The sequence below is a fragment of the Macrosteles quadrilineatus genome, unplaced genomic scaffold (genome assembly GCF_028750875.1).
Source record: "Macrosteles quadrilineatus isolate MER2022 unplaced genomic scaffold, UCM_ALF_1.0 Scaffold_1__1_contigs__length_201487025, whole genome shotgun sequence".
NCBI classification, from domain to species: domain Eukaryota; kingdom Metazoa; phylum Arthropoda; class Insecta; order Hemiptera; family Cicadellidae; genus Macrosteles; species Macrosteles quadrilineatus.
This window is the reverse complement of record NW_026542594.1, coordinates 54382552-54403170: the sequence shown is the minus strand read 5'-3', so window position 1 is coordinate 54403170 and position 20619 is coordinate 54382552. Positions and strand designations below refer to the sequence as shown.

The 20619-nt window shown below is 36.1% G+C and overlaps 1 protein-coding gene across 1 annotated transcript in view; it reads left to right on the top strand.

Annotated features, from left to right (window-relative positions):
• LOC128983096 (PC-esterase domain-containing protein 1A-like) overlaps window positions 1-20619 on the top strand; it is a 124780-nt gene that overhangs the window by 79330 nt on the left and 24831 nt on the right. The window contains exons 6-7 of the mRNA XM_054402257.1: window positions 207-334; window positions 5299-5372. Coding sequence (XP_054258232.1) covers window positions 207-334; window positions 5299-5372 — 202 coding nt within the window. The remainder of the gene's footprint in view (window positions 1-206; window positions 335-5298; window positions 5373-20619) is intronic.

The following is a 20619-nucleotide window of genomic DNA, read 5'->3' as shown; positions in this document are numbered from 1 at the left end:
GCATAGGTTGGTGGTTTGTTATCAGTGACATGAATAATGTGTGTTTCAGATCAAATGTATAGAGCCGCAGAGTAACATGTAACACATTTGCCAGAGAGGTTGTAGTGAGTCATGGATTTGATGTGCTGGATAACCACTATTACTCAAGGATGCAGATGCATAGGTTGGTGGTTTGTTATCAGTGACATTAAGAATGTGTGTTTCAGATCAAATGTATAGAGTCCATGATACGGTTTGAAGTGATGGAGGCTAACACATTTGCCAGAGAGGTTGTAGTGAGTCATGGATTTGATGTGCTGGATAACCACTATTACACAAGGATGCAGATGCATAGGTTGGTGGTTTGTTATCAGTTACATTTTTTGAGGGGTTGGGTGTAAAACTGATAATCTGTAGATTTTTGGATTGGTAAGGAAAAGGGAAAATACTTATTGTCTACTTAAATCCGTGACAAATTATTAAATCCGTAATAATAGGATTTGTTTTTAAACATCAATGAATAACAAATTCCTAAATCATACTAATATTATAAATGTGAAAGTGTGTGTGTTTGTTTGTTTGTTTGTTTGTTTGTATGTTTGTCTGTTTGTTTGAAGTTCAATCACACATTAACTACCGGTAGGATTGTGTTGTAATTTGGTATGATGATAGCTGACATTACCGATTAACATATAGACATCTCAAAAATCCTTTCGGGCTCCGCCCCAGCGGCTCTAGAGTTTCCCTTGTTAACCTTATGAGTATTCATAAGCTATTTAAAAGGAATTAAATAATTTCGCCAGCTGTTTCAACTACAATTTGTTCCTATGATATTCAATAACAATAACATTAACCTTTTGCGGTCTCATAGCCATTTAAAAAAGTGCCTCTCAACTCGAATGGCCAGCCCTGCTGGACATGGCTACGTTCTATATCAGCTTGTCATGTTTACACGGCGCAGTGCCTCACAGGTCGTACAGCCACTACTAATTTCCCAGTCAGCTCGTCCGGCCAGTATAGGTGGCCATCTAACACACTTTTTTTAAATTGTTTATTAACTATCCCGTAGGCTGCAGCACTAAACAGAGATAGTACCTCAATTCCCAGAATATTAAAATTTTAGTTTGTAAGGTTTCCAGCTCTGTATTACACCTTTTTCACTATAAAATAACCTCAACAGTCAGTGTGTTGTTGTCATGTGAAACTGTGATGTGAGGTTACATTTACCAGGATAAAATATTATTAATATAGACGAGTCGATTTAGCCCAAAAAAGCCTCTAAGATAGAACAAATTCCAACAAATAGTTTTTCGACGGTTTTTGGTAGTAATAGGTGTAGAAAGTACCAGAAAAAAAGTCTACCAAAATCGGACAACCGCAAGTCGGGGTTTTCCAAGATGGCCGCCGTGAGGCCCTCAAATCGACAAGATGACTACAAATTCGTCGATTCATAGCTCCAGGATTGGCCGATTTCCACGAAAATTGGCAAACACATGTAGAACTATATTCCCAACCTTAAATATGAAAACTGGGCAGACAAAGTAACCCAAAGATGAATTTTCAGGGTATTATGTGCTTAAGAAATAAGATTTTTTACCACAAATATATGTTTTTCTAATATTTTGTACAAAGTTTGTTATAATTTCAAATTTATTTTTTCACCATTAGATTCAACACAAAAAACCTAACAATTTAGTATATTGAATCTTTTTTCTGCTTCAATTTGTTACAGAGATATTGAAAGTAATAACTTTAGTATGTTTTCTTGCCGAGATAGCTCAATGTTAATCTTATGGAGAATAAGCATAAATATTAATATTATTTTTCATTAAACCTATAGGCTATAGATAAGACTTTTTGTTCTGCTTCATATTATCTTTTTAATATTTTTTTACTAAAAATTCCTTTTTTGGCAGTTACAGTATCATTGCAGCAAACCCACATATTTGGTTCCTCAGTTTTAATCATAAAGAAAATAAGCAAAAATCAATTTCTTATTAGTCCGAGAAGTATAGAATATAACCTTAAAAACAAAACAAGAAAATGTTTTATGGTTTTATGTTGTAGTTTTGGGTGTGCAGAGTCGGATTTTCCCAACATTGGACAAATTTTGAAAAAAGATACCATAAGCATTTTGTATGCACAATTTTCTAAATATTGACTTGGGACCAACATCGATATTTATTGGGTGGTCAGTACTTCATTTCGATGGGAAATTTATTTTGGCCGCCATTTCGGATCCACCTTATTGGATATATTTTTTTGTTGTTGTAACGACAGTGTTGTGACACATTATTACTATTTAAACTAGATTTTCACGCATATTCCATTGCCGAAATCCGTTTTTAAATGCATTTTTGTTTTTAACGCTTTGTACTTTGACATTTTTTTACGATTATTTTCCTTATCTTCAGTTAGTAGTTCATTCTTAAATAATAAATGATGTAAGGGCTTTCATTTGAGCTATTGATAATTAAAATTGGACAAGTTAGAGACGAGCTACCAATCCCAACAAAATATTAAATTTAACTTTTATAAATCAGCTTTATTAAATTATTTATATCTCGGGTTCTTAATACGTCACCAAGTTCTTTCTGGTCTCAAATTACTCAGTAGAGAATTAGGTTTTTTATTTTATTAGTCACTAAATAATATCTGACTAATTAATAAAAAATGAGTCATGCACCTTAATTTAATATTAAATTATTTGCATTTGAAATTTGTCTTTAGTTAAGTACATATATCCCCAATTCTAATAACTCGCAATAAATAATCCATAGCTACAGTAAAAGTCAATACTTTGATGAATCTTTTAAGATTATAAAGAGTATTGGGAGATATTTTTGGATTTGGGGGTATATGTCTTAAACTAAAGGTTAATTTCGAAAAAAAATATTGTTAAATAAGACAGACCCATATTAAATTTGTCACATTTTATTTAGTGATTAAAAAAAATAACCCAAACATTTACTGAGTAATATGAAACCAGAAAGAACTTGGTGGCGTATTAAGAACCCGAGATATAAATATTTTAATAAAAATTTATTTCTAAATAGTGAAATTTAATATTTTGTTGGGGTTGGTAACTAGTCTCTAACTCGTCAGATTTTAATGATCAATAGCTCAAATGAAAGCCCTTACATCACTAAATGTTTAAGTCTAGAACGAACTGCAAGCGTTAATATGTACTGGAGATATAAGAAAAATTATCTTAAAAAATGTTCAAAATACGAAACGTCCTTAAGAAATGTATGTAGGAGATTTTTCGTTTGAATAAATCTTTAAAACGAAAAAAAATATTTAAAAACTCATTTTGGCAATGGAATGGGCGTGGAAATCTAGTTTAAAATAATGTGCTTCAACATTGCCATTACATTAAAAAAAATATTTATATCCAATATGGCCGATCCAAGATGATGGCCAAAAACACGTTCCCTTTTGAAATGACACTGTCATTACATTTAAAAAAATATTTATATCCAATAGGGGGATCCAAAATGACGGTCGAAAACACGTTCCCTATCGAAATGAAGAAATGACCACCCAATAAATATCGGTGGTGGTCTGAAGTCAATATCAATGAAAATGCATGTGGATTTTTTAAATTTTTCCAATGTTAAGAAAATCGGTCATATGAAATCTTGATTCTAGGGGTTTTCCAGTAGACCGATTTTTGGCAATTTTTACTATGTTACTCTGCATACCCATCACTACAACATAAAACCATAAAACGTTTTCTTGCAATTTTTTAAGGTAATATTCTATACTTCTCGGACTAATAAAAAATTGATTTTTGCTTATTCTCTTTATGATTAAAACTGAGGGACCAAATACGTAGGTTTGCTGCAATGATAACTGCCAAAAAAGGAATTTTTAGTAAAAGATTTTTAAAACAGATAATATGAAGCAGATCAAAAAGTCTTATCTATATAGGTTTAATGAAAAATAATATTAATATTTATGCTTATTCTCCATAAGATTAACATTGAGCTATCTCGGCAAGAAAACATACTAAAGTTATTACTTTCACTATCTCTGTAACAAATTGAAGCAGAATAAAGATTCAATACACTAAATTGTTAGGTTTTTTGTGTTGAATCTAATGGTGAAAAAATAAATTTGAAATTATAACAAACTTTGTACAAACTATTAGAAAAACATATATTTGAGGTAAAAAATCTGGGTTACTTTGTCTGCCTAGTTTTCATATTTAAGGTTGGAAATATAGTTCTACATGTGTTTGCCAATTTTCGTGGAAATCGGCCAATCCTGGAACTATGAATCGACGAATTTGCAGTCATCTTGTCGATTTGAGGGCCTCACGGCGGCCATCTTGGAAAAACCCGACTTCCGGTTGTCCGATTTTGGTAGACTTTTTTCCTGGTACTTTCTACACCTATTACTACCAAAAACCGTCGAAAAACCATTTGTTGGAATTTGTTCTATCTCAAGTGCCTATATTTACTCGACTAATAGTGTAACTGTAGGATATGACTAGAAAAGTTCAAGGCCTAGTTTCATAAGAAAAGGGGAATCGTACATAGTTTCCATAGCAACAGTAGTTCTTTTGAAAATTTTTAAAATTAAATATTTTGTTATGTATGAACTTAAGCATACAACTTAGATTTTAGTTTTATTTCTTATTTCATTCGCTTTTAATAAAATATAAAAATATTAGACTTATTTGAATTTATTTTTAGTTTCAACGTGTAAAACCTTAGCCCTTACCATAATTGACAAAAACAAAATACTTAAAAAAAAAAAAAAAAAAAATTGCAATTTCTTTTTAAACCGTTTTGTAAAGCATAAAAAAAGAAACAAATTAGTATATTGAAGCGCTGTTGTATGCCTAACTTTCACGGAGAAAATTCAAAAATAGTGTAATTTTAAATTCCCATGTTATTCTTATGGAGAAAATGAAAACTGTTGTAGTTTACTTGTTTATGGATATATGTTGATAAAATTTGGCAAATTTATTTATTTCATCCTATACTATTGACAATTGGTCAAAAAACACTTTTTACCTTCCCCGTAGCAGCAAACCTAAGCACTCGTTAAATCTAATGTTATTTAAATTGGGAATAAATATGTCTTATTCATGGAAATATTTTAGTAATAATGTAATCAGACAAGTTGAAATTCGCTTAGTCTGCAGGTATGCGGCGGCGGGGGTATTTTGAATTTTCTCCGCACCCAATAACCGAAAAAAAAACACTAAAACATTATTTGTTTTTTAAGCTCTTTAAAATCTAAAGTAATACTAACTTTTAAGGCACAAAAAGGCTAATATATAATATAATGTTGACATTGCTGTTACAGGAGAGCCAAGGATGGAGTTCATTATCTTCCAGTTCCTGTGCGGTTATTGACAAACTTGCTTCTCACACACATTGGTATGATACACTATATTACACTGTTTATCTAAATTTATGAACAACATTTTATTCTTAGCAGGTAGGTATATAATTGGTTTTTCTTTTCTTTGTCATAAACTGAAAGGTTTTTCATACTAAGAGACAAGAAAACAAATAACAGATGCTGAAGAATCGTGGTCTTCTGTTGACGATTGTGTCTAACTCAAAAAAACACTATTCTTTACCAACATGTGGATAAAATCTAAGCTTAATCACATGCAGGGTGAGGAAATACTCAGGGTAGCATCAGTCTACCAAACAGGGTCCAAACCTGCCTAAGTTTGGTGGTCGCTGATTATTACCTGACCCAGTTTCTCGGCTTTTTCCGGCGGGTCGCCGGAATTCTACCCCCGGATATTTACCCCCATGAAAAAACGCCTACGTCATTTTGACGTCACTAGGGGCGGGGCCTATACACGGTCGAGAAACAGCCCGCGACTGGAAATCTACCCCCGGACATCCACCCCCGGACATCTACCCCCCCCGTGGTCAGCTCTGCCACGTATCGGCCAATATTCATTGTTGTAATTGATTTTATTAATTGCTTTATGTAAATCAACGGCTCTTCGGTTAATCATTACCCTCTAATATCTAGTATTAATATCTAGTATCAGCATGCGTATGTCTCAGGAAGATCATGCTAGACTGCGTTGCACCAACTTGTAAGCAAGATTGAGAAAGCTCTAGAGAGCAGTGAAGTGGCCCTGGGTGCCTTTCTCGATATTCAAGGTGCTTTTGACAATACTGGTAGTCCAGCGATTCTTAATGCGGTGAGAGCAAGAGGTTTTCACGGTATAATATGTAGATGGATTGAAACCTTGCTTCTCAGTAGGAAGGTTAGGCTCTCACTCCACAATGATACGATCGAGGCAAGAACTACTCGAGGATGTCCTCAGGGGGGGTTCTTTCTCCTCTACTTTGGAATTTGGTAGCAGACGACCTTATAAGGACCCTCAACGAAAGTGGGGTTTTCGCCTTAGGTTATGCTAATGATGTCGCAATCCTTGTGGTTGGAAAGTTCCACGGAACCATAACTGACCTTATGAATAGAGCTTTAAGGGTAGTGGACCGTTGGTGCCAGGAAGTTGGGCTCTCTATAAATCCCAGGAAAGTTGTAATGGTACCCTTCACAAGAAGGAGGAAACTGGATGGGATCGGCCCACTAAGACTGCAGGGTACTGTAATAGAGCTGCAGAATCAGGTGAAGTATCTTGGTGTAATTTTGGACAGATCACTTCACTGGGGACCACATCTTCAAAAAGTCATTGAGCGTGGCAAATGGTCCCTTATGGCATGCAGGCGGATGGTAAGTGGCACATGGGGGTTACAGCCTAAACTTATGCACTGGCTGTATGTATCTGTTGTTCGACCCGCCCTTACATATGGTTCGCTTGTGTGGTGGCCAAAGATGGAATCAACTATAGCTGTTAAAGCTTTAGCAGGAGTTCAGAGGCTTGCTCTTATAATGTTAACTGGGGCAGTAAGTAGCTGTCCTGGAGCGGCACTTGACTGTCTGCTTGACATGTTACCTATTGACATTTATATTAAGGTGGTAGCAAGTAAAACAGCCCAACGCCTTAGATGCGAAAACTTATGGATAGCCTCAGGAAACAATAAAGGGCACTCCAAAATTGTTCAGGTGGTACATAATGATGAATTGGACTTACCTTCAGATCACATGTCCAAAAAATACTCCTTTGGAAAGCCTTTCAAAGTACTAATACCAGATAGGAAGGATTGGTCTGGCGGAAAAGGACCCATACCCACAGGTGACTTAGAATGCTATACTGATGGTTCTAAGATCAAAAATGGGGGCACTGGAGCAGGTGTGCATTGGATGAATGGAGGCACTGGTATTTGTCTTCCAATGGGGGTGTACCCAACTGTCTTTCAAGCGGAGGTCACTGCCATTCTAGTTTGTGCTCAAGAACATCTTAACAAAGATATCAGAGACAAAACAATCAATATCTATACTGATAGTCAAGCGACCTTAAAAGCATTAAACTCTTACGAATTCAACTCCAGGCTCGTGTGGGATTGTCTTGCTTCTGTGTCTGAGTTGGGTAGGAGAAATGACCTTACGCTTTGCTGGGTACCAGGACACTCAGGCATTAAAGGAAATGAAGCTGCAGACAGATTGGCAAATACTGCCTCTGCGACATCATTGTTAGGCCCACAACCCTTCTGTGGCATCTCACGAAACAGTGTATGTTCTGCGATTGCGTCATGGGCCAAGGAAAAGCATCGCAAACGCTGGGTCGATGTTCCCCTTCTTAGGGTCAGCAAGCTTACTCTGTTTAGGCCTTCCAAAAAGGTTGCCTGTGACCTCTTGAGACTAGACAGACGAAGAATTAAATTTATTGTTGAACTGATAACTGGTCATGGAAGATTCAGGAAACATCTACAACGGATGGGCTTATATGATGGTGAACCGATCTGTAGGTACTGTGATAGGTCAGAAGAGACAGCTGATCACTTACTCTTTGATTGTAACGAGCTCTCTGACGCTAGATCGATAACTCTTGGAAATATGGCTAGAGGTAGATATCTTCCTGAGGATGAACTAATTGGGAAGCTACAGGCATTCATTGGGCGCCTCAACTTGTAGGTCAACAAGAAAGCAATTAAGTATCTGGGGTGCGCAATAATTCGATTTCGGATGAAGTGCTTTAAGGTCTCGACCTGCCCCTGTTAGATAAGATAAGATAATAAGTATTAAGCATGTGATAAGTCATTGCCTTGTTTAACATTATCTATCTTCCTAATAAAATAAGCTGTAACAGCCCTTTTTCATCCAAACTACTTCACTGATATATATATATATGATTTTATGTGTAATTTTAAATCTAAAGATCCAGCGCAACGAAAAATGGTATTTAAAACTATATGTTGATAAAGGGCTTCAAAAGTGCAACCCGTAAGCATTTTATTTATTTCCAGACAGTGATTTAAATTGTTGACCAACTTTCACATACAGTAACAGCTAACGGCGCATGCACGAGCGCGGATCGGAAGTGTTTATCACAAAAGATTGACCAATACGATTTTAATACTATTTGAAGGTTCTTCCAAAAGAAGAGAAACCAGATAACATTGTAATAATAACTCTTATGACGTACGGTATGGGAAATATTTTATTCATTGAATAATCAACCATATTTTGTAACTAACGCAATAGTCATTATTGCTTTTACCAAAGATTACGTAGCATTATGTAATATTTGCTTTTACACTTATTATTCATCAAAAAAGCTAAAGAGCTAAATGCTCAAAATTTTTATTACTTCAATCTATCTATCGCAGTTATATGAATTAGCATAAGCCTTGAAAGTAACCGTCAATGTCGACGGGTTTAACCTAATTCTGTTCTGTATACTACCTTAAAATGCCTCATTTTAACATTTTACTGGCAGGAAACCTGCTTATTCACTTCCTATATGGTATTCTTATGAATGAATCTTTTGAACACTTATTTATGGACATAAGTTGACAAGTTTTGTAAGGCAGGATTTTCCAATAAGACTTTATACATTCTCTGAATATGCGAATGTGCTGCAATGGGGGTATTTAGGCGTACCATTGATATATATATATTAAAAGATATTAGGCTACGCTAAAAAAATTGAATGTGGCCATTATTTGAATTTTAATAATTGTCTTATTTTAGGTCTTTAAGAGAAAATACTTTAAAATCCTTTCTTAGTACGCATCTAAAATCTTAGAAACTAAATTTTTTTACTACTAGACTAGGTGATATGAAAAATTTACCATTATACACCTGTCTTTTATTGATCATCTTTCTCAATTTAACAGTTTAGAACTGAGTTGGTTTACTAAACAATTATCACTACTAGGCCTACATTGAATTAACCGGAAGCTCACCACAGTTTATTCACTTTATCCTTTAAGAAATGTGTGTAAAAACAATGGTTCAGTACGATGTAACACTTGACCATATGAAAAGTGCGCAATATTATATTATTTTCATAACTTGTTCATCTCCGGTTTACAGTTGCAGACGATCTATTCATGTTTTCACAACCTGACTTAAAAATTGATCTGATGAGTACTACTCACATTTCACTTTTAAACTGTTATTGTATAGTGTAAAAGTTGGTCAACCATTGGATGCACCTTCTATGAATAAATCAAAGGCGTAGGGGTCAACCTCTTGAAGCCCTAATCGAAATATCCTTTTAATTACCGTACCATTTTGTGCTGCGCTAGATCTTAAGCTTTTAAATAACACCTCAATCGTAAAAATAAGTGAAGTAGGTCGGGTTGAAAAGGACTGTTACAACTTATTGAATTATAAATATGGATAATGTTAAAACAGACATCGACATATCGAATGTTTACTACTGGGTATAAGAAGGTAAAGCAATTTATAAAATCAATTACAACAATGAATATTGGCCGATACGCGGCAGAGCTGACCACGGGGGGTAGATTTCCGGGGGTAGATGGCTGGGGGCAGATGTCCGGGGGTAGATTTCCAGTCGCGGACAGTTTCTCGAATATGTATAAGCCCCGCCCCTCGTGACGTCAAAATGACGTAGGCGTTTTTTCATGGGGGTAAATATCCGGGGGTAGAAATCCGCTACCCCTTTCCGGCCATACATGTTCAAGATAGGTAACGCCTTGTCACCCAATACTGCCTTGGCACTCCTGACGATGCGGAATATCTTTATTCCCTTCTCGCGCTGGGAAAGCCGCCTGGAGGCTCAACAGTATGAAGGACTGCTTTTGGTGGACTTGGTTATCCCAATGATGACCTCTGGAGAGTAAGGAAAATTGGACCTGTGTGTCTCATTTCGTCCAGGGTATTCTCCGCGGAAAAATGGTCGAGCTTAAAAAAACAAAAAAAAAACTGATTATCAAAAATGATGCGAGCCCTGATAACTTAAGTCACAATTTAGTCTGACTTAAAGTAATTCGACAAACAATCCCAGGTCTATGTCCAACAGAGTAGAGTGGTTTTTTTTTTAGTGAGTAATCTGATAAATTCAGAAGTCTCACACTACAAGCTGTCCACCTGTGTATGTAAAAGCATTTTCCCTCCAATTTGTCTATTGGATAGTGATGGGATGTGTTTGTATTGGTCTGTACTGTATGTCTTTTCTTTATGTATCCTGCGTGTCCTAGGCTTTGGTCCGGGTTCTTATTTTTAAGTATAATTAGAAAAGGGAGAAAGCCATTTTCTTCAACTTTCATGGTGATCTGATATCAGGTTTTACCGAATTAAGGTGGGTTTTAAATTAATCATGTGTCAATCCCAAGTGGCCCAACTAACAAAGATGTCATCAATATTGTGTAAAAATGTTTTAAACTTCAACAATGCAGTCAAGAGGTCCTACTCTCAAAATTGTCCATGTAATGATTATAAACAATCAGAGGCAATGGAGAAACCATTTTAACACCACTAAAGGCTCTTTCTCACATGGCGACTTACTCGGTGCAACTTATTCCCCGCATCTATTATTAGTACTATACTATTATAATTTTTATTGAAAAGAACCTCATTTAAATAGGATAAATACTTTAAATCTGTCAGCTGATAAATCTGTCAGCTCACTACAGGAGCCCCCTACGAAGACTGGAAGTCCATGGAGTTTTGGAGGGTTCCAAAAAGTCACAAAAAAAAACAAATAACAAAAAAAAAATAATAATAACAGCAAGGACAAAGGCGATTTTCATCAAACTGAAATTGGATTCTTGAATGTCACTTTTCTTCCAGACTTTGTCGTATATGACTTTTGAAAATCCACATCCTTTGAAGTTTGAGATACAGTTGAGGGCTTAACTTCATCATTCTGAAGGACATAGGCCGGTTTAACTCTGTCAAGACTAACTTTAACAATAGAACCATTCACTTTTATTGTGATAGTTTTACTGTCTTTCTTGATCACTGGATGAGGTCCGGTGTATGGATGTTGTAAAGATTTTCTCACAGCATCTACTCTCAGAAAAACGTGTGAACATGTGTCCAAATCACGAAAAATGAAGCTTCGGTTAATGCAGTGTCTCTTGATATTTGTTGGTTTTTATGATGAAATCTTGAGTCGTAATCGAGACACAAAATTAGTCGGATCCTCTAAGGGTGCTAGCTGCGGTGGGGCACACGGGAGGGACTAAGGCTAACATATCTTGTAGTGTTTGCGTTCGCCGCTAGAACCGCTAAGTTGATTTTTTTTTATTTTTAGTTATAAACTTAACTTTTTAATTATAAAATACTGTTTTAAAATTATAAAATAAATTTTAATTTTTAAAATAAAACTGTCATAACATAACCTAACCAACCAGACTTGCTGATAATATAAAAACTGTATAAGATAAAAATCTAATTAATGATTACTTATAATCTTTAATTAATTATAAAATTAATTTTAAAAATTTAGTATTATAAAATTTAACTGTCATAATCCAACCTAACCATCCAAACTTGCTGATATGAAAAATTTGTTGATAAAAAGTTAGTGCTACCAGCGGGATCCGAACCCAAGACCTCCTGAACACTAAATCGAAACGCTACTAACTATGCCACGAACGCCGCTGAAAACACGTCGTTTCGTTACGGTAATCGTGTTGCCTCAAGAGTAGACCTTAACTACTAGAGATATGACGTCACTACACCTTTAGCCTTAGTCCCTCCCGTGCGCCCATTCCGTGCTAGCTGGGTTGTTGGCATAAAATACTCACCAGGGAGGCGTAAAACCTCCAAAAACCATTTCAGCAGACGAGGTGTTCAGATCCACACGGAAAGCATTTCTTATTCCAAGAAGCACTGTGGGTAAGGATTCGACCCACGTGGAGGCGGAGTGGCACATGATGGCTGCCTTGAGTTGTCTGTGGAAACGTTCTACCAAGCCATTTGCGCACGGGTGGTAACTTGTTGTCCTTAATCTTGAAAATCCACACAATTTTCCCAACTCAGCAAAGAGTGCAGATTCAAATTGTTTACCCTGGTCTGTTGTTATTCGCAAGGGAACACCATACCTTGATATCCAACAATTGAAAAGAGCTGACGAGATTTCTTCGGCAGAGATACCTTGCAAGGGGTGTGCTTCCGGCCATCTGGTGAACCTATCTACTACTGTAAGACAGTAACGAAGATTTCCAACTTGGGGTAATGGGCCGATGATATCCACATGTATATGTTCAAATCTACAATTTGGCAAAGGGAAATCGTTGATAGGTGTTTGAACATGACGAGTAATTTTTGAACGTTGACACTCTCGACAGGACAAGGTCCACTCTTTACAATCACGATTTATTGAAGGCCAAACATATCTTGAAGTTAACATTTTATTCATGGATTTTATCCCAGGGTGACTTACGTTATGGATTGAATTAAACGCTTCTCTGCGTAAACATTTGGGGATATACAATCGTTCTCTACCGTTCTTTGTATCGCAGTAGACGAAAACATCAGAGCCAGGAACTGGAACTGGTTGAAGACAAAGTGAAGTACTGTTTTCGAGAATAGACTTAAGTTCCTCATCATTAGATTGAGAATCTTCCAAGAGATGCAGATCAATTTTACTAAGTCTTGTTGGCAGAAATAGATTCTATCCTAGAAAAACTGTCTGCTACTATGTTTGAAGCACCAGAAACATGTTGAATGTCAGTCGTGAACTGTGAGATAAATGAAAGATGGTTAGTTTGAACAGGAGGTAGTTTGTCCTTCTTTTGTTGAAAAACGAAAGTGATGGGCTTGTGATCAGTATAGACAGTACAGGAGTTAGCTTCTAATATATGTCTGAAATGTTTAACAGACGAATAGATGGCAAACAATTCCCTATAATAAGCGGGCCAACTGGCTTGCTTAGGTGTTAGTTTTTGGGAAAAGAAGGACAGAGGTTCCCATATTCCATCTTGATTCAATTGTTGTAGTACTGATCCTACTGCAGTATTCGATGTATCACAAAAAAGTGCTAATTTACCATTAGCGTTGGGATGACAAAGTAATGTAGCTTCGGCTAAATGATCCTTACATTTACTGAATTTTTCAGTCAATACATCGGTCCAAGGGACTTTCTGATTCCCTTTTAATGACGAAAGGACAGTGTGGAGAGGGGCTTGAAATTCTGCAGCGTGAGGAATAAACCTGCGGTAAAAGTTCAACATTCCCAAAAATCGCCTAAGACCTTTGGCAGTTTGTGGCAAAGGATAATTCTGAAGGGCGTCAAAGCGATCAGGCATAGGCCTGGTTCCGTCAGCGGTGACTTGATATCCCAAAAAAACTACCGAGTCAGTGTTAAATACAGATTTCTTCACATTTATAAGGACGCCATATTTGACTAACCTCTTGAACAGAATACGGAGGTGTTCTTCGTGCTCGACAGGATCTTTTGAGAAAACAAGGATATCGTCAATGTAAAGGAAACAAAAACTTAGTCCCTCTACGACTTCATCAATAAACCTTTGAAAAGTTTGACCAGCATTCCTCAAACCGAAAGACATGAACGGGAACTCAAAGAGACCGAATGGGGTCGTTATTGCAGTCTTGGGCACGTCTTCTTTATTAAACGGGATTTGGGTATATGCCTTTACAAGATCTATCACAGTGAAAACTTTACTACCGTGTAAACAATTTGAGAAATCATGGATATGTCTAACAGGGTAAGAATCTGGAATAGTGCGGGCATTCAATGCTCGGTAATCGCCACATGGTCGCCATTCATCATTCTTTTTAGGTACCATATGAAGTGGTGATGACCATGGGCTTTTGGAACGACACGCAGTTCCATTTGCTACCATGGATTCAAACTCTAATTTGGCAATTTTATATTTATCTGGAGCTAACCTTCTTGGTCTTGATGAGACTGGTGGGCCAGGAGTCGTATTTATGTAATGCACTGTGTTATGAGGAATAAATCTTGGTACTCCTAAAGGTTTTGTGATTTCTGGAAATTCCAATAACAGTGGATAGTTTGATGGGTCGGAAGTAATTAATTTAATACTATATTGCTGAGTATTCATGAACTGACATTTACTTTTTAATTGTGTAATGTTGTCAATTAAGAAACCGTTACTACAATCAGGTAATAAAGAATAGTGAGCTAGGAAGTCAGAACCAATGATTGGAGTGCTTACTTTAGCTATTATGAAATTCCAGACTAGAGTTCTTTGTAGACCAATATTTAAGTTGAGACATAAACTACCATAAGTGGGTATTTCAGAGTTATTTGCAGCTCTGAGTTCTATCCCGGATGGTTTTAAGGGTCTTTTGACTAAATTTAGTGGTATACAACTTACGTCTGAACCTGTGTCTATCAGAAACTTATAGCCTGAATTGTTATCAATTACTTGTAACCTGTTGCTGTGGTTGCTGTCAACTCTGGGTGATTCATGAGTTTGGCGTCTAGGCACATGACAACTAGTCGACACCGCATCTAGTTGCCTAGTTCGTTTTTTGTAGAAGGATAAGTGCAAGGAGTCACGCATTTGGTGGCTCGTGATCCATAACGTTTATGATACCAGCAGTAGATGTCATTGTGGGGTGAGGTACTATGCTGTTTACTGGGCTGGCTCTGACTTTGCGATCTGAACTTACTATTTTTATATGTGATCAAGTCGTCTGAAAGACAGTTAACTTTCTCCTCCAGCATTGAAAGTTTCTCCAAAATTGCCTCAAAACCTCCTCCTTGATTGAGATTGTTGTGACTATGTGGGTTCTGAGAAAAGGTATTTGTTGGCTTACCTCGGTTTGACAAAATAGCGTCACAGCTCATTGCAGGTGAACTCAAAGGTTGAACCTCCTGAATCTTGTCCGCTGTAACGGCCAATGCTTCGGTACTGACCCCAGCGCCTAACTGGGTTTGGAGGATGCCTTGAATATGGGCAGGAAGTCGCTGCATCCAGATGATCCTCAGCAAGTCATCTTGAACGCTGCTGCCAGCTAACGATTTCAGTCTTCTGAGAAAGTGTGATGGCGTATCTGTACAGAGTTCTTCTTCTACGAGTAACTGTTTAATTCTCTTATGTTCAGAGACTGATAATCTTCTTATTAATTCTTTCTTCAGGCTCGTGTAAGGGTTTTCCAGATTTGGGTTTGAGAGTAAATCCTCTATTTCGGAAGCAGTCATCTCATCTAAGTGTGTCACAACGTGTGTGAAACGAAGGTTCTCATCAAAAATGTGCCATAAAGAGAAAATCGCCTCAATCTGTATGAACCAAAGTGCTACTTTCTCACACCAAAAATGGGGAAATTTTAATTGTGGAGATTGAATTGAAGTTATGTTTTCAGACGGTCTTGGATTTACTGAATTGTTTCGTTCTTGAGTTTTCTGATTCATTGGATTAACCAAAAGATCTTCTTCTGAATCATGATTTTGTCTTGAATGTTCAGAGTCAATTCCAAATACATCATTAAGTTGTTTTCTGAGATTTTGGTTTTGCTCTTCCATCAGTTTTAGTCTTGCCAATACTTCTTCATTGACTTCCATTATGTATTCTTGATGTGATCACGTCGGGGTCACCAATTTTAGTGAAAAGAACCTCATTTAAATAGGATAAATACTTTAAATAAAAGTCTAGAGGTTTCCACTAAATATTATTGTTTAATTTATCATACTTTTACAAGTAACTAGTGTCCCTGTTGCTCGAATTCGAGCAATTTCTAAGTATTAGAGGTGTTATTTTAAAAGGAATAACGTTCATAATTTCTGATGACTTTAAAAGATTCGACCCAAAGATTATGGAAATATTCCAGATGTACATAACAGAATATATCAATTTATCCAGGCTCTCTCGCTTCTTTCCATTGTAATAATTACGCCAACCCGAATTCAAATAGTAAATATTTCATTTCAACCAAGTCAGTAAATGTTTGTAGCAAACTGTAAAATTAGCAAACTTATTGACTGTTTAAAATTAACATATGTTCTTCTTCTCACTTTTAATTTCTGACAACAGCTGGAGTTGCATAATAATTTTTGTTTCCCATGTTAATCTTAAGGAGAAATACGAACCTTTAAAGGGTCCTAGGGCCTCACTCTCTGATTATTTCCCTAAAAAGAAAGTTTCCTGCACAACTGCACGTTACGCTCTTTCCAATGACACCAAAAACATGTAAATCGGTTCAGTAGTTTCGGAGGAGTAATTGTCACAAAAAACATGCTTGCGTATTAAATAAGTATAGATTAACAATTAATTATTTAGAGCAAATAAAAATGAACCACTTTGGTTGAAAATCCTAAAAGAATGTCTCTTTGTTTATTTTTCTTTTCATAGCAACCAAAATTCAATAAACTATTTAAAACATCTGTCAGCTGATAAATCTGTCAGCTCACTACAAATTAATATAATTTTCAAACCTCCATGTTCACTGCATTTTGATAAGTTTGTTAAGTTTTCATATTTAATGTCTCAAAGTTTGTTATGCCTTGCCATCTACATCTGTGATTTAACGATAGATAATTAAATTATACTAGTGTACCTGTTGCTCGAATTCGAGCAATTGCGAAGCATTACAGGTGACTCAAAGATTATGGAAATACTCACGATCTACACAACAGTTAGATATAATCAAAATATTTTGTAAATATCTTATCTTTTTTCAAAAAGCTGATCTTGTTTTTTTAGTGTTTTTAGGGTAAAAAAAAATTTTCTATTTCTTCTACTTGGTTGTGTTCTATGACTTTTTCTATGTTCCCATTGTTTGCAAATCGGTTATTTCATTGATTGCTCAAGAAATGTAGAACAGTGTTAATTCAGTTTTATTTTTAGCCTATATCAAATTGTCCAGGATTTCTCACTCTTTTCCATTCTATACACCAACCCAAGTTTCGTCTACAGATGCAATATGCCAACGAATATCACCTACGTACAATCTCCAGGAAGTGGTAAAAAAGGCAGAAACCAACCCATACAATAGATATAAGTTAACTCCAAAAGAAAATAGTTACTGTGATAATAGGATTTTCCACTGATTTGGTAATAGAACATTATATTGCAAAACATGACACGATGCAGAAGAAAATCCATTTTAAAATCAGAAAAACCCATTGCAAATACTGTACTTCATTTTGACAAATTCAATAAATCACAATTTAAATATTAACAGCTGTTTCATTAAAAAGTAGTGTAGAATTATGCATATGGTCGTAATGTAAACAAATCTGGAGGCAACTTTAAAGGCTTCTGGGGCAGAGCCCCAAGGGAATTGACCTCGTTCCTCTTTTGATGGCTCGTCTACAGACCAAGACCTTTCTTTAGATACCCCTACCAAGTTTCTACGCCCAGCCGTTCTCTCAAATTAGCTTTGACAAAAACCCCGTTTTCTTCCATAAGAATAACATGGGATGGAAATTCAAAGGCCACTGGGGCAGAGCCCCAAGGGAATTCACCATGTTTCTCTTTTGATGGCTCATCTACAGACCAAGACCTTTCCTTAGACACCTCTACCGAGTTTCTATGCCCAGCCGTTCTCTCAAAATAGCTGTGACAAAGAAAAACAGTTTCAAATTAATATATAGATATTTTGTCCCTCCCAATGTTCATTGTTACACCTATTCTTGTTAAGTTTTCTTGTTATAGTTTTATTTGATCAGTCCCACAACACCTGTGATAACCATTAGCCTTTATTAAGTAAGACCCACTGTCATTCATAGCTTACGTTTGTTAAGTTTGCCTATTTTAAACTTGTTCAGTGTTTCATGTTGAATTAATGGCAGCCTCTAAGTATTTGAATACTTTTTCATGTATAATTTTAGTAAGTACATATAGGTAAGTATTGCAGCTTTTATCTTTTTATAATAATGATGACGATGTCAACTAAAATACTGTATTGTTTAAAGACTGAAAAATGACTATTCATTGACTATTAGTTGCAGCTACTACTCGCCAGCAAAGTATACTCTGTATCACGACCGTCTATACTTTTCGTGACAATAATAATTAGGAATGAACTAAATTGATAACATTTTATTTGAACATGTCTTTTGTAGGAAGTCTCTAACACTAATAACAATATTTGTTTACATCTGATCATAATATAATATCCTAAATAAAACACATGTTTTATTTGCAGTCTTGAAACATCCCCCTCCTTAAAGATCGAGTCTCCTTGGAGGATGTACTTGACGCCCGTGTCTAGTCTTGTAACTTGAGTTGTCCTCTCGTGGTTTTGGACTTCTGGTACAGACACTTGTTGGATTTTGTTCTGCCACATTGTCTCGTGATGGTGTACTTTTCAAGTCATCGGGAAATGGTAGAAGATGGAAACGGTTTCTTCTTAGGTCTCTTGTATCAGTCCTGACAATATATGATCGTGGCTCAGTTGCTGTTTTTACAACCGTTCCAGGGAAAGGTTTTCCCAAGTCAGATATCCAAACGCTGTTTCCAGATTTCAAATTTCCAAGGGATTTGGCAGCATGCCTAGAGTCATTATTTCTCTTGTACTTTTCTCTGTAATTCTTCGAAGTCGAAGGCACACTTCGGACAACTTGTAAAAGGTTAAGTTTTTCAATGGCTGTTTTACCTATGAGTGGTGTGTTACATTTTTCTGGTACATAGAAACGCTCGAAACAAGATTTGTTCTTATAGTCCAACTTTACATTTACCATCCCTCGTACAGCTAACTGAGTCCCATCCGTTCCTGAAAGTCTTTTACAGGTATTTTGCAATGGCACTTTTTTGTTTAGCTTGATATTAGCTGGCAAAACTGAAACGTCTGCTCCGGTATCGATTTTAAACTTAATAATGTCAGAATCATTAAACCTGATGCCAATTTCCCAAGATTCAGGGTTTAGAGCACTGTTTTCGGTAATTTTACCTATGAATTCTTCAGAATTTGATGAATTTGTACAATATTGATTAACAAACTGAGGTTCACTACTGACTTCATTAACCTTTTGCTTAGAACAAACTTTAGCAAAGTGACCGTTTGCTTTACAGTTGTTACACCGAACATTTTTGGCAGGACACAAGCCTCGGCGATGGGATGGAGTATTCCCACACCATTTACATAGGTTCCCTGGATTGTATTTTCCATGGTTATTAGGAACAGTTTTCTTACAAAATGACTTTTTGGAAGTGGTGTTTAATTTTACCCGATCAACGGAGGGATCAGCTAGGTCAAGTTTTTGCCCAACTAATGCCTCTGAACTACGAAGAGCATCAACTGCAGTTTCTAATTTTAGTGAGCTTTGTAACTGTAAGCGATCACTAAGGTTTTGATCATTCATTCCAACGATAAGTTGCATGAGAATCATTTCATCCCTTAAATCTCCCCAGTTGCATGGTTTTGCAAGAGTATGTAAGTCCGTCATGAAGTTTTCAGCAGACTCTGAGGATCCCTGTTTTTGTCTAAGAAATTTAGCACGCTGATAAATTATATTTGTTTTAGGAACGAAATGGTTTTCGAATTTTCCCATGATCAATTCATAATTTTCCAACTCATCAGGGCTTAGATTAAAGGAATCAAATATTTCCTCAGCATTATCCCCCATACAGTAGCAAAGAATGTCAACTTGACTTTTCCCAGGTGCTTTATGTAGATCGCTGACTGACCTGTACCTTTCAAAGCGTTTCTTCCACGAACTCCAATCATAGGGGTTGAAGGAAAAATTGTCTGGAGGCTTGACATGGATTTGATTTCTTTGAAGTCTTATCTCTTCAATTTCCTGTTTGATCTGTAGGTTTGCATCACGCTGCGCCATGTATCACGACCGTCTATACTTTTCGTGACAATAATAATTAGGAATGAACTAAATTGATAACATTTTATTTGAGCATGTCTTTTGTAAGAAGTCTCTAACACTAATAACAATATTTGTTTACATCTGATCATAATATAATATCCTAAATAAAACACATGTTTTATTTGCAGTCTTGAAACAACTCTGAGTTGATGAGTTCACTCATGACGAGTTGTTTTTGTATTCATATTTTGTGCTGTGAAACATGTCGTCTGTAGGGTTAAGGTGAGATACTTTAAAACGTGTCTTAGAAAAAAATCAAACTCGTAATTATTTGAAAATCTACACAGATGAAGCTTTTCATTAACCTATTAATTAATTAATATAATCGATTCAGTAGCCTATAATTGTATATTTAGTCTTACAAAGTAAAGTAAAAAAATTGGAGGTTACTTAACTTTTTGCAAACTTTTAAATGGTGAGGAAATTGATCAAAGCAAAAGGTTATATTCTGAAAGAGAATAACAGTTACTAAAAATGACTATTATTATGCATTTCTTTACGTAATAAAGGCAGCCAAAAGG